The sequence below is a fragment of the Martes martes genome (assembly GCF_963455335.1).
Source record: "Martes martes genome assembly, chromosome: 11".
Taxonomy (NCBI): Eukaryota; Metazoa; Chordata; class Mammalia; order Carnivora; family Mustelidae; genus Martes; species Martes martes.
In genome coordinates, this window is record NC_137899.1 from 41,055,611 (window position 1) to 41,070,308 (window position 14,698).

At 38.5% G+C, this 14,698-nt stretch overlaps 1 protein-coding gene across 6 annotated transcripts in view; it reads left to right on the forward strand.

Moving 5' to 3' along the window:
• Positions 1 to 448: 448 nt before the first annotated feature.
• DYNC1I1 (dynein cytoplasmic 1 intermediate chain 1) overlaps positions 449 to 14,698 on the forward strand; it is a gene marked incomplete at its 5' end in the record, with an annotated part of 260,677 nt that continues 246,427 nt past the window's right edge. For 2 of the 6 annotated variants that reach the window (XM_080818672.1, XM_080818674.1), the window contains 3 exons: positions 449 to 556; positions 7,166 to 7,280; positions 9,990 to 10,131. In XM_080818672.1, coding sequence (XP_080674798.1) covers positions 449 to 556; positions 7,166 to 7,280; positions 9,990 to 10,131 — 365 coding nt within the window. The remainder of the gene's footprint in view (positions 557 to 7,165; positions 7,281 to 9,989; positions 10,132 to 14,698) is intronic. The other 4 variants (XM_080818673.1, XM_080818676.1, XM_080818675.1 and 1 more) reach the window with 2 other exon arrangements.

Sequence of the window (14,698 nt, forward strand, 5' to 3'; positions counted from 1 at the left end):
GAGCAGGACACATCTCTAAGGGTTCATGACAGCCTGTTTTCTTTTCTCAGTGTGGGGATGAATTGGTTCATTTTCATCTGAATTGAAAGTCATGGTGAAGGTGCTTTTTTGATTCTCGTATTTTTTTTATTTGTTAAGAAACTTGTACAGAAAATGTCTTGCTTATTCTGAGGTTGCTATGATTCTTACCACCAGCAGAGACTATACCATTGTATTGCTTCAAATATTTATAAATACATAAATTTTGGGAAGTATTTATATAGCGTGAGACCAGACCTGACTTAATTTGTTTCTTTGATTCTTCGACATATGCTAAGTAATACAACCTGCTATGGTCAAAAAGTCACATTTTCAAGCTTTTGAATGATTTTTTTTTTTGCAGTGATAATACAGAAAAGTTATTTTTATGCATTCACATTTTTTTTCCTTTTCTTACAAGGACACCAACATGTCTGACAAAAGTGACTTAAAAGCTGAGCTAGAGCGCAAAAAACAGCGCTTAGCACAGATAAGAGAAGAGAAGAAACGGAAGGAAGAAGAGAGGAAAAAGAAAGAGGTAAATACTGGTTATTGGGGTGTTCCAGGGAATAAGGAAAAATCACTTGATTCTGAGGGGCCACTCAAAAGGATACAAAGAATGCTCTAGAAGAATCCTTTCATGATTTCTGAATAAAATGAGTGGATATCTACAGACTCAGACTCCCAAGGTCATTGTCACCTGCTATGTGCTGCTGGTCAACCATCACCCATGGGCCAGAGGTTCCCAAGCCCAGGTTCACCCCAGACTTGAGTAGAACGCTGGAAGTGGTCTGAGAAATCCCTACTGTTAGATATTTCTTAACCTTTCTGTAACTCGGTTTTTTATCCTTAAAAAAGGAATAGTAATATATTTTTTTGTGTGGTTGTGAGAGTTAAAAGTGTAAATCTTGTAAAGCACTTAGTAGTACCCAGGTTCTGCTTAGTGTTTAATATGTGTTAGTTTTAAGAAAAAAAAAAGTTAAAAAAAACTACCAGCAGAACATTTTAGGAGAAAAATAGAAAAATAATGCCAGTGGATTTCCATGGCTTCCTGAAGGGTATGAGTTATTCAGGGTAAAACAAGGATTGTAGATCCAACAGGAAGAAAACTGCATTTCCCTCTCTTGGCGAAAGGATAGATAGGATAGTAATAGACTCTGCTCCATGGACATAGAACTATGACGTTTTAAGGCTAGGAGAGATTTCAGAGACTTTCCACTGAAACTCTTCTTTATGTCAACAAAGCAACAGAAACCCAGAGATGAAATGTAGCTTTTCTGTCTGTCACAGCCAGATTCCAGGGCTCTTGCTCCCCACTTCTGTGTGTTGCTGGCATATCATATTTTCTTCTTCTATCTCCAGCCAACAGATGATTTATTTTTAATTCTCCAATTTGTCGTGGTCACATGGAAATAGCCCACGTCTTGGACAAAAACCAGATGCCAAAGGTAGTTTCGAATAGCTTTCTGAGAAGGAAACTTTATATAGTGTGATACACTTTGTGTGTTTAGAAACCAGAGCAGCTTCCGTACTCCAGAGTTCTTCTGTAAGGAAAAAGAAAATGTGTTTTGATGCTTTCAATCTAAATAAGTGTTGTTTCATACAATAAGGCTGGGAGACCAAGGTAACAGATTTATAACAATTATTTTTCAACAAAGTAAAACATAATTGCCATTGCATTTTAGCCTTCTGGCATCGCGCATCTCTCTGTTCCATTACACTTTGATTGATGCCCTGGTTTATTTTGTCCTTGACAGTGCACATAACATTTTTCTCTTGGAGATCTTTGCTGTTATATATGCAGTCTTTGAGTGAGGCAGAGGTGAGAATTGACAAGGAATGGCTATTCATTTCCACGCAGAGCCAAAAAAAGCATTCGGTTATTATGCTTCCTTTCCTTCAAATGTCAACACTTACTATAGTTTTAAAGCACCTGTTATCCTTTACTAATAACCAGTTTCCTTTTAAACTGACATTCTAATATCCAACTTGAATTTCATAGAATTACTACAAAATGTGATATGTATGGGAAATCTGGCTCCAAATTATGCTGTCTGCTTCATCTTTGTCATTTTACACATTTGGGAGGAAATTATAGGCAAACAAGACTGATCGAAACGGGCCACCCTTTTTTTTCTGTACCAAGCAGCTTTGCCTGATGGAGATTGGGACTATTACACAACAGACGGAGCCCCGGGAGAGGGGCAGTGGCAGGTGGTGGGACGCATGTTACACCTGAACTCTTCATATTCCTGGTTCTAGAATTAAAGTCACATAGTCTTTGTTTCTTCCTTTGCACAGGCTGAAAGCTGTGATACCCTAACTTTGCCTCAGGGACTCCTGTGCCATTCAGAGCCCTCATTTTCCATCTCAAAGTTTTTAATTTGAAAGATCCCAGTGGGGCCAGACTTTGGGCTTCGCTGGGCTATACCAACTTTAAAGCCTGTCCTGGCTCTCAGAAACCTATTTCCCCCTGCAGCAGATCTTTCCTTGATTCAGTCTAAGTACCTTCTGTAGGCTCTGATGGCTTGGTTTCTCTGAGCAGACGTTGCGGTAAGACAGAGGCAGTAAAACTCAGTGGTTATGCGCAGAGGATTTTGGGTTAAATGCGGCTGGGAAACCCGGCTCTGCCCTTCACAGGATGGCCTAGAGGGAGTATGGGACTTTTCTGACCCTGCTTTCCCTTTTGTAGAATAGAGAAGAGATCAGTGTCTACCTCACAGAATTCTGTGAGGAGGATATGACGAGCTCTTGGAGAGCAGGGAGAGGTACACAGGAACTGGTCAGTAAGAAATGGTTGATATTCCGCTTCTGAGGTTGACTACCAGAATAGGAGAATGCCGCCCGTAACAGTTGGCTTCTTCATTTATCAGGACCCTGCAGACGAGGCCATCTTCCCAAAAATGCCCCATTTTTGGAAAGTCTTTTAATTCAAGGCTTCTGGTTTCCTGGAATTATAGCATTTTGCAGCTACAAGAAACCTGAAAATAATCTATTCTGATCCTTTTCTTCTTTTTTTCTTTCAAATGAGGAAACTGGGCCCCAGAAGTCTAAGTCTTAGAGGTAGTAACCCCCCCTTATTTCCGGGCTCAGCAAGGATCCCCTCTTCCAGCCCATGGTCCCAAAGAGAAAAGGAAGGGGTCATTCTTTTTTTTTTTTTTTTTAACCCTTTCTCCAGCTTGTAGTGATTGTTGCGTCCTGGACAGGCATGACCGCGTTCTCTTTTCTCCCCCACCTCCTTTCTCCCTAAATCCACGTTCCAGCCAGTCTCAGCTACATCCATGTCACCTGTGGGCCAGCCACACTCTCTCCTGAGGGAGAGTTTATGAATATTCTCCTCTGCTTGTACCATTCTCCCGCTTCTCCCTATTGTCGTTCACGTGGCTGTTAACTCCATGTCTCTCTGTTGTCCCCTCAAATGTTACATCCTCCAGAAAGCCTTCTCTGATACCTTTCTCCCCACCCCCATGACTAGTTAGTCCTGCCCCTAGCCTTGACCTTATCAAACCATTTAGCACAGAGCATTGTATTTGCATCTTCACTTGTCTTTGTCTCCCAACAGAGTACAGGGTTTTGAGGACAGGGCTGGTGTTTTTCATTGAGTCCATGTCTAGTAAAGACTGGGCCACATAGTAGGACTTCAGTAAAGGATTATAGAGTGAGTGCATGAATGAACACACAAACTAGATAGCACTCGTCTGGGATGTGGCTCACAGACACCCTTTCCAAACATCTGGAATTTTTTCCTACAGGTATCATTGGAAATTTTGATCTTGAGTCTATGGGATGCTCCAGGCAGACGTCACTGATTCCTTTTTAAGTTGAAGATGTTCTAGTTTTTGCGGTGTTTGTAGAGAGTTAGAAATAGCCTTCGTCTTACAGGTTGGATCTTCTTAACTCTCTTCAGGCTTATATTTTAAATAAAGTAAATTTAGAATAGAAAGGAACAAAAATGCTCTTTAATGGTAATCTGAGTGACTGTTTTTACCATGACTGAAAATTGGTATGATTTAGGACCACCCAGGTTGATTATCTCCACAGAATCTAGAAAACTGTACATGTATAAAATTACCACTCTGCTGCTTTGGATGTCAGCGGCTTTCTTGGTTGTGGTATTATGGAAGAAATCTGATTTTAAAATAAATATAGTGGCTACCATTTAAGATTCAGACCCAATTTCAGGAAAAATCGGCTTTAATGTCATGAGGTGTGCTTAAGGGGGCCACCCTGAAGTTCGGTCCTGTCCTTGGCCTTCTGCTGAATCGCCGTGAGGGAGGATGGACGGAGGCCTCCTGGCCTGTCCTCACTTGTTCCTTTAATAACTATGGAGCCGTCTTTGAAAAACTGACTGACAATTTTCAGCTGACAAATTTTCTTTCTTTGATTTTCCTCTCTGGGTCTCAGCTGTGATTACTCTTCACAAACAGAAATATCATTTGCTGGGAAAGACACCTAGCACATTTTTTAATTGCTAGCACTGCAAAATCACTCCTATCGAGCCATTAAAATAGATTAAGATTCTGTCGTAATTATATAGGGAAGATCTAAACTTTCATGACTCACGTACTTGGTATAGCTCACTGCCTTGGATGGAGTAACAGTTTATTTAGTTCAAGGTGCAAATTGGTAACAGTTAGGAATTGCCTTAATTTCCAGTAAGCTCCAGTCTAATTGTGCATCTTTCGTGGTCACCTTTGAGTGCTGTTAGCTTCTGTTACATATAGATGGACGTTTAACCTATTCATATTTGTCGTGATATTGCCTCTTTCCTAAAGAACTAAGGAAGGTAGAAAGCAGAGAATGGGTTAGAGAGGCACCTAATAAGAAAAGGAATGACATTTTGGAGGTGGAGTTCAGAGGTACTGTTTTGCAGCGTATGCAACATGGTTATGCATGTTGACATGTGAGTTACCCTCTTGTGCGTTTCTTGACTGCTTAATGATTAAAGTTAGAAAACACTAAAGAAAAAATCTTTGCTTCTCTGCATAGGACATACATGACAGAAGTTCATTGGGAAGGAAAGGACAAGGCAAATCTTGTTCTGTTTGCTGTGTTTAAGCTCCAGGAGAGCCTCTCAGTTTCATTAGCCCCAGCACTCTGCTGTCCTTCAGTAGGTTTTTGTTGAAAGAGTGAGGCAAGGTTAATGAATTTTTTTTGTTGCTAGGATATCCACATGGCTTTGTTAGGTCCCTGGAAGTTCAGGGGACTCCCTCGAGCAGTGGTGCTGACACGGACCTTGCTGACTGGTATGCAGTTGGCAGAAATTGGCCTGAAGGATATATAATTCGGAAATTCTATAGTTATAGAATAACAATGACCAAAGACAGGTATTAGTTGATTTATTCAGTACATTTTTAAATGGAGCATCTAATGTGTCAGGCCGGGATCTAGACGTGAGGATACATGGTGAGAGGAATAAAACATGGACCTGCCCTCGGTAAAGCGGGCAGTCCCATTAGGGCTGAACTCTTCACTGTGAAGCCATCTTGTTTCCTGTTGGCTTCCTAAGACGGATTTTGCTTATCTAGTTTTTGCATTTGTGTTTCAGTAGCTGCCATGGTGATTCCCTTGCCTTGGATTTCCTCCGTCCTTCTCTCCCCTCTGTGATCTGTGAATGTTGGTTGGGATCCTCACCCCGCCAGGTCTCTTCCTCATTGTAGTTCCCTCGTGGCCTCCGTTGTGCACATACACGTTGGAACTTGCTCCAGTGGTTTCAGTGTTAACGCCGGAAGACAGTGTGAACTTTGCTGTCTTCACAGATAGAGATGAAACTGCCATTTCAGAATTTTGGGTTCCGTGAGAGTGTCTGACATCCTCGCGAGCTCTCATTCACACTCTTCAGCCCCCATAATGGCAGTTTTCCCTCTCATGACAGAGAGACTTCAAAAATAGGAGAACATTCTAAGCCTGAGGCACATAATAACACAAGTGTCAAGCCCAATAGTACGTGCAAAGACGCGTTATGCTTATGATCAGTGTGTAGGTTATCATCCGGGAGTAAAGCGAAAGTTGCATAAACTTTTTCTACTTTCGATGCCACAATGTAAATTGTGCTTCAGGGCCTTGAAATGTACTCTGCACCCTTGAAGCAAATAATACGCTTGTTAGGGTACCTAACTCGGGGAGGAAGCTGTGCCTGGTAACTGGATAATAGGTTTTTGACAAGCTTTAAGACTGCTTCACTTTTGTAAACTCACACAGATTTGTCCCTAGGTAGCTGCACATCAAATACGATGTTACCGTGTTTCAGATGTGTGACAAATGCCTTGTCATAGTAAGTAACTGTGTTAGGAAAAAGAAAAGAGACCTGAATGTTTAATGACCCCAGAAACCCACCACTATTGATGCCACTGTTCTGTAAAAATCACAAATGGGGGATAGGCGCTGTCTATGAGAGGCTTACACAGGATGTGTTTTTGTTTGTTTGTTTGTTTTGTTTTGTTTTTTGTTTTTGACAGGATTTGGGAAAGAAACTTCTTCTAAATGATTTTTCTATATTTTTCTAAATGATAATTTTTTCCTTTGAGTTAATATGTTTAATGCAAGCCTATGAAACTCAGAATTAAGTAATGCATATCAATATTGCTCACATGCCTTAATAAATACTGTAGTCTGGTTTATTTTAAACCATGGCAAACTTAGATTGCTGGTACAAAGAGTGTATTTTACAGTTACAGATTTCATAACTAATTTTAATTTTTAGCCAGAGCCCAATAATCCTTTGTTTGCATAATTCCAACATGGGGTGTGAATAGTACAAACATACGTTCATCACAAACTGATAGTATGTCTTCCCAGAAGGGACAGCAAGGTCGAAAAAAAAGAAATAGAATTTTCTTAAAAATCCGTATCCCAGTCAGAAATATTTAGCCCTGATGGTTTCTTTCAAAACTGGGTGAGAGAAGCTTTCATACCATGTGACAGAGGCAGGGGAAAAAAACCCTCCAACCAAAAGAGAAATTACCGGGTTAGCAATTATTAAATGGGGCAGTTACAGTGTTTTTTCATCCTTTATACACATGATTATGTCTCTTAAGGACTTTTGCTTGGTCTTCACGCCATGCATTTACAATTTTCAGTTTGAGCCAGGAAAAGCATACATTTAGTTCTGTTGTTAACTTTTCTTTCTGGCATCTACTCTTTTCAGGCTGATATGCAGCAAAAGAAAGAACCTGTTCAGGATGACTCTGACCTGGATCGCAAACGCAGAGAGACAGAGGCTCTTTTGCAAAGCATTGGAATATCGCCGGAGCCCCCTCTAGGTACTTAAGCAGTGCTACTGTTTTCTTAAATTTGCCTTGCATGGGCTATACCATGTCCAGCGTTTACTGTTCTTTTATGTCTCTTTTATTTTTATTTTAAAGGAAATTCTGTGGCTTACGGTTCAGGTGTATTTATTTTTTGAATTGAGGGGGCTGGAAGGAGATGGGGGAACAGACTGTAGAGTTGGTAACAATTTGCTGCTTGTTGACTGATTATATGGTCAGCCTTCTCTACTGTGGACTAGTAGATTATTTTATACTTGTTAGATGAGTTGCCACATGGTAAATACAAGAAGTCGTGGAGTTTTTTACTTAAATTGTTCTTCATTTTCCTCACTGAATCCCAGTGTCTCTCTGCCAACCTAAATACTGTGAGTCTGGTTATGAATTTCATAACCACCACAGGCATAGAGGGATGCCATGATGAAAATAGAAAGCTCAGTGGGAAATGTGAAGGAAAACTGAAAATAGTGACAGATTAGCAGCTACTTAACAAGTTTAAATTTATTCGACTCTATTGTAGATCATGGTCTCACTGCTAATTGGCATTCTCCCTGCAACTCCCCTCCTCCACCAACTCACGCATTCGTAGTTAATTGTCCATGATCTCGTTTTGTCAGCAGGGTTTGGGTATTGAACTATTTGTTTCATTTGTGTTAAAGGCAAACCTCTACATGATGTGTTTATTCTGTCACTTAACTATATATCTTTCATGTGATAATTTATTTTGTTTTCTTTATCCATTTGCTTTTCATACATTTCAGGGTAATCTTAGGGTGCCTGTAAAACTACACGATACCCAATATAGTTAAAAAAAAAAAAAGAAGGAAAGAAACTTTTTAAAAATAATGTTAATGTATCTAAAAAAAGGTAGTATCGAGTCTCCATTTCAAAATGTTTCATTTTCTTTGAATCCCATCATTGGCTTTTATATTAAAATAAGTTTTCACTTATTTCCATAGTTACTTAAATGAGGAATGAAAGTTATCCCATGTATGACAAAATGACAATTATTTTATAAATGTAAATTTAATAAGCCTATGAATTATTTAGTATTGCTGGATATAATCTAATATACACACACAAACCTAAACCACCATAGAAAAGCATTTTATACTGAACCTCAGTTTGTATTAGGTAAAATCCTGTGTCTCACAATGGTAGAAGAAACCCCTATAGGATGTTGATTAATCTGTTTGGCTTCTTTATGGTGTAGAAGATGTAACCTGTGGGATGTTTGACTGATGGGCCTTCTTTGAGGAGCTGATAGACTTTTTAGTACTTAGTTGACCTGTGGCATAATTTAGATGCTTTACAATAATCCATTATAGTTTTGCCTCAAAAAGGCCTTTGAAATTCTGTTGCAGTGTGAGCACTGGTCAAACACCATAGTGATGTGTCCTGCTTTCCTCTCTCCTATGTAATGCCATCAATTAAACTCTCAGGACAAAACAGTTACATATCTCTAAACCATGATCACCGTGACCAAATTCTGAGCTACCCCTGCATTCCTGCCAGGGCACCTGGCAAGAGTAGAGCCCATTTTCAATTTCCATCCATCTCTCCAACTTACCCTCTGACTTCCTGCAGCGGGTAATGAGTGAATTAATTGTGGGACCACATGAAATTCCTAGTTTCTTGACAGATCCGCCATTGTGTTGCAGGATTTGGACAAAACAGTTAAGCCCTTTAGTCTATTAAATAAATATAAGGAAATTGCACATGATTGAAACCAAATGGGAGTCCACACTTATGTACTGAAGTTCCTCTCTGCCCATATGGCTTCTTTGGCACATGGATATTGAGAACCCACTGAATTCGTCTGGCCTGGAGCCATCTTGACTATTTGGTGCAGCTTCTATCGGAAGGACATTTGGCTTGTACCTGAAGAATGGAGAAAGGGAAAATACATTTGCATTTCCTGTAGCTTTTTTTCTTTCCTATCCTGGCTCTCACATGGTCAGCTTGCACTGACCTCCCTCTGTGAGCTTCTCTCCTGTCTTCAGAATGGCAGTTTACTTCTGTGCCCGCGGCTGTGCCTTCCAGGGCTGCATGAGGCAAAGGAAAACAAGTTCCCGAACCCAGTAAACACTACAATGGGATGAAACTATTAATTAAATGTAAAAATAAAGCAGCCTGGCATTTCCCTTTGTTTTGAAAGAGATTTTTAAATTACCAGGTTCACCGTTTAGCCTTTCTGTATCTGTCACTTAGTCTCTCAGAGCCAATGCAGTTTGTGTTCCGTGGAGAATGGATTGCCCTCCAGTGTAGACATGCAACAGTCTTGATTGACTCTCCCTGGCCATTTAAAATTAGTCAGAATTACTTATTTCATAATCTTTCAAAGTTTTATAGACACCCATTTTACTTCTTAACAGGTCACATCTATGCTAACAAAATAAAGTGGAGAATTGCAATTATCCAGATAGTTCACCCTAGAAAGATATTTGACTTGAAATATCTGGATAGCTGTTTTGATTCTCCATTTCACTTTGTTAAGGTGGACATGACCTTAGAATTCCAAAGTTAATTTTATCTAAATTCATTTCAAATTTGAATTTCCAAAATATGAAAAATTCACTTGACTTTCTTCCTTTTCTTTCCTTTTTTTTTTTTTTTTCTTTTATCCCATCTTAATCTCTCCTGGCCATACAACCATTTTAATTTGGGCCCATTTGTTTTGATCTGTCTGACACTGCTCTTCCCCAGTGCAGTCGCTGCATTTTTTAACATGGGATACCTGTTATTTTCATTATTTAGTCCCAACCCCTATGTCTCCCTCCTCGAAATCAGTGAGCACTCCTAGTGAAGCTGGAAGCCAAGACTCAGGAGACCTGGGACCACTAACAAGGTAAGAACTGTCCCTTTACAAAGGCCACAGTGGATGTCAATAATATTAGAAAAGAGAGACCTAAGAAAACCAGTGCCACTCTGTGGTATGCTGTTAAATGTCCTGCCGTTTTATGTTTAAGTTGATGGTGGCTTGCATTTTAGTGGTATAGAAAGGATTTTGAACACTAGAAATGATAAACTTGGATGTTTCTATGAATGGGCTAATTGAACACCATGTGTCTTGTTTGACAAACACAAACACATCCATTAGCTTCGGCTTAAAAAAAGAAAGAGAAGGACCAAAGGCAAATGGAATATATATCCAGCTTCTCATTATTCTACTTTGGTTTTGGTTTCCATGGGAATTTTTGTGAAGTGAACACTGAGATGCTCTAACCCTAAATTTAATTTTTTAAGCATGTTGTTTATTGGCTTAATAGAGTTGACTAATTTGAGAACTTGGTCCCCAGAGTGTTTTTATTATCATTACCAATTTTTATGATCATCAGGGCTGACCTGTTTTGTGAGTCAACTGCCAAATTTTTATTACACTGTGTATACTCAAAGGATTATGAAACTTCTGAAAGTGGACATATAGACGTTTTCTAATTTGACTACTGAAGGTGTATCCAAAAGGTAAAGATGTGAAGAGGGAAATGAGAAGTCTCATTAATATGCATAGAGTCACGGTAACTTCCTTAATCCAGTGGCCTTTGATAAGATGGCTGCATCCTGGGGCACATAGACAGGTGATATAAATGGGAGGGGTGTGGGTTCTGTGGCCACTGGTCAGGAAATGCCCTTTTATAAAGGCCAGATGGTGTCATCACAGCTCAGGCTGGTTGAGCTCATGTGGGAATATGGACCCAATTTTTCCACATCTTTCAGTTTTTTTTTGAGAAGCTAAAAATTCAAGTTTTTATCCAATAGTCTCCTCCTAAATGTTTAATGTTAATGGCTTTGTTAAAGTAGCTGTGGGCCAGATTTCGCCTGTGGGCTGGCAGTTTGTGGACTCTGTCTTTGACTCTTAATTTTAAAAAAAATCATGAAATACTTTACTAAAACTTCAAATGAAGTTTTCTAACAAATCAGCCTTTGCCTTGTCTATATACGTTTCAATCCTTGTGCACCTGTGTACATTTCTTGCTACCATATGTGTTCCTGGATGCGAGGTATAAAATTTTAGATTTTTCTTTTTCCATTTAACACATTATCATAAGCATTATCTGTTGAAAGTATGTTGTGTCCCTATAGGCCTAGGAAATTTTGGTAGAGAAAAAAGATGGAACTCAGAATAGTCTAGTAGTAGCCTGAGCTGTAGGGTTTTAGTGCGTGTGTGTGTGTGTGTGTTTCTTTTTTTCTTTCTGAAACCAACATGTAGATAAGACTGGAATTGTTTCACCCGTATCTTCCTATTGGCATGTTTCAGAATCAAGTGTTTTGTTTTAATAGGGCATTTGGAAACCAGTGGACACGCTTTCAGTGTGGGGAGAATGGAAGTAGAGGTTTTCATGGGCACCAGGCTGGTTTATTTTAGCAGATCGCCTTTCTGATTTGAGGGCAGCACATGTCTTCTCTCATCTTTTGGTTTGAACACTTCAAAAGGTCTTTGAGAGGAGGAAAAAAAGTAACAATAACACAGTTATATAAGATCTAACATTTGTACAAGAGCTGGCACTATATAATTACATTCCTTAGGGGGTCCACTGGCCTATCATTAAGTTAATATATTTGCCTACTTTTATACAATGCTGGTATAGTGTCATTAAGGCTTCACTTCAAGGGGTGCAGTTAGCAGCATTAAATTCCATTACTGACTTCACACTTGGTGAGCTCTTTTGAAAACTTTCTAGAGAAAGTTGACCTGTGCTGTTAGTGCTCTGGGGACAACAGCAGATATTTCTTCTCCAGAACAGCACTCTTCTTTTCTTCGCCCACTTATATGCCTTTTTTTTTGTAACTTAGTGAATCACTTTGGAAGAGGTGAATCACAAATCCCAATGAACTTAAATTCTTGATAGGAACATTCTGGCAAGGATGGGCAGTAAGAAGTGAATGACCAAATCCCTTGCCGAGCATGGGTTTCATAGGAATGCAAGAAAAATGGCATTGGGGAAATGATGATTCTCAGAAAAACTGAGCACAAATTTTGCCTCAGGAGAAGATATTAGGACTAGCTAAGTAAACCTTGCCCTTATTTTGGACTAAGGAAAATTCCGTGTAACTTCATGTTTTTGGTTCCATAAATAGATATGAGAGTTAAATTTCAGAAGAACATTATACTTCAGTTTTTAAAATTACACTTGGAACATATTTTTCTGTAGAAGAAACATCTTTGAAAACAATTACTATTAACCTTAACACTTCATAAAACATAGACTGGGAAAAGAGCTTGCTAAATCCTAAGAGTACAATTCTGTAGTCACAAATTTGCTGAAGTGTGTGGAATTTGGACTCTTTGAAAAGTGGAAAATCTTTCAGAAGATAACTCAGAAATCAAATGAACACATCTGGTACTACAAAAAGGTGCACATATATTCTGTCATCCATGTGCCAGAATCTCAAACCAAAACTGAAATTTTCTCTACAGAGCCAAAACTGACAAACAGTTCTTATGCAACCCCCTAATTTGCAAATTGGCACACTTAATATGCCCTGTTATACTAAAAAGGTTAAAACAGGGTTTTAACAAAATCAAGTATAAAGAATATTCCTTTTATTGATTTTTAAGATCAGTTGAGTTAATGAACTAGTAGAAATAAGCTAATAGGAAGTAGAAATAAAAAATCATTTTTCAATCATACTAGTGTGATTTAATTTTAAAGTGTCAGTTTTGCAATTTCTGCTTCTGTTGTCACCTGCTTCTCATTTACAATTTACATTTGTGGAATTTTTCTCTTAATTTTGGTGGAAGCAATTAATCATTGCTCAGTTAATCATACTGGGCAAAGAACAAGGTCTTAGATATAAAAAAATCAATTTTATTAATAAAACATTTGAAAGCCTAGTTTTACTTACAGATTTAAAAATCCTGAATATACTATAAGCAACTGAAATCCAACGCAGTATTAAGAAGGTAGTTTGCTATGATTAACTAGTTTTGATTAAAAAATCTGAGGATATTTTATTTTGTTCTTTAAAGATTTTATTTATTTATTTGACAGAGAGATCACAAGTAGGCAGAGAGGCAGGCAGAGAGAAGGGGGGAAGCAGGCTCCCTGCTGAGCAGAGAGCCTGATACAATACGGGGCTGGATCCCAGGACCCTGAGATCATGGCCTGAGTTGAAGGCAGAGGCTTAACCCACCAAGCCACCCAGGTGCCCCCAAAAATTCAAGGATATTTTAGTATAGAAAAACATGTTATTGTAATTCAGCATATAGAAAAGGTCCAAGAAGGAAAAAGTGATCATTGTCGGATATAGTTAAATGATACTTGTGAAATTAAAATACCTATTGTCATATTTTAAAACTTTTAAAAATATTAAGAATAAAAATATTTTTTCTCAAAATGATTAGAAATATTAATCAGAGACCAACAGCCTATATCTTTTATACACAAGAGTGAAGCATTTAGTACTGTATAGCCCTTAAAGAAGAATGACTTATGTTTAGTTGAATACATGTCTTTCTTCCTCAGGAAATGATAGGTTCCTTTAAGTCAGGGAGTAAGTGATATTTGAGATTATATCCATATAGTGAGTTTTTGATAAATGTGGGTTGAATGAATCAACTATTATCCTAATTTTTACAGATGAGGACACTGAGGCACAGAGAAAACAAGTAATTTTAGAAATTCACACAGTGCTAGGTTTTAACCCAGACAGATTGATTGAAATTTTCGCAATCTATACCGCTACTCCACATGATGTCTGACAACAATTGATATAAGTGATATATACATGACTGACCCCGGAAGATATTATTAGGATTAAATAAATTAATATCTGTAAAGCACTTAGAAAAGAGTCTGTCATATACTAAGTATATGTGAGTTTTAGCTCTTATTGTTGGTTTTTTCTTTCTTGCAATTTATTAGTCACACTTTTCCAATGGAAAGAGATCTTTCTAGATTCTTTCATAAAACATGTTGGTGTCATTTTCAAATTTGATAATGCTCTATGTTCATTCAAGTAAGCATGTGAAAACATTGAACATGATAAGGCCAAAGACAGATTGTGGTCTGTGTCCCTGGAGACCACTTTCTGGGTTGCCCAACTCTTAATGCCTAACCTTCATATATTCTACCAGAAATGATTATCTAGGTAATAATAATCATTCACCCACATTTATTCTTCTCCTTCCCATGAATTGCTCACAGAGGGCTTTGCACTAGGGCCCTTCTCATGTTTAGTCAAGACTCCTAAGTCTTCTCAGTGATACAGCTAAACTGAAGGCCACACTAGCCTGTACAAGTCTAGGAAAGTGTGTCGACCTCATCAAGGTCACCAGGCCACCAGTATGGAGGCAACACCCTGTCCCAAACCTGACTCAAGGAAAAAAATTTTCCAAGTGATTTAAAAAATAAAGCATGTGTTAATTTGATAACATATAATCTACGATTACAATAGGAGCACGTATCCTGCGA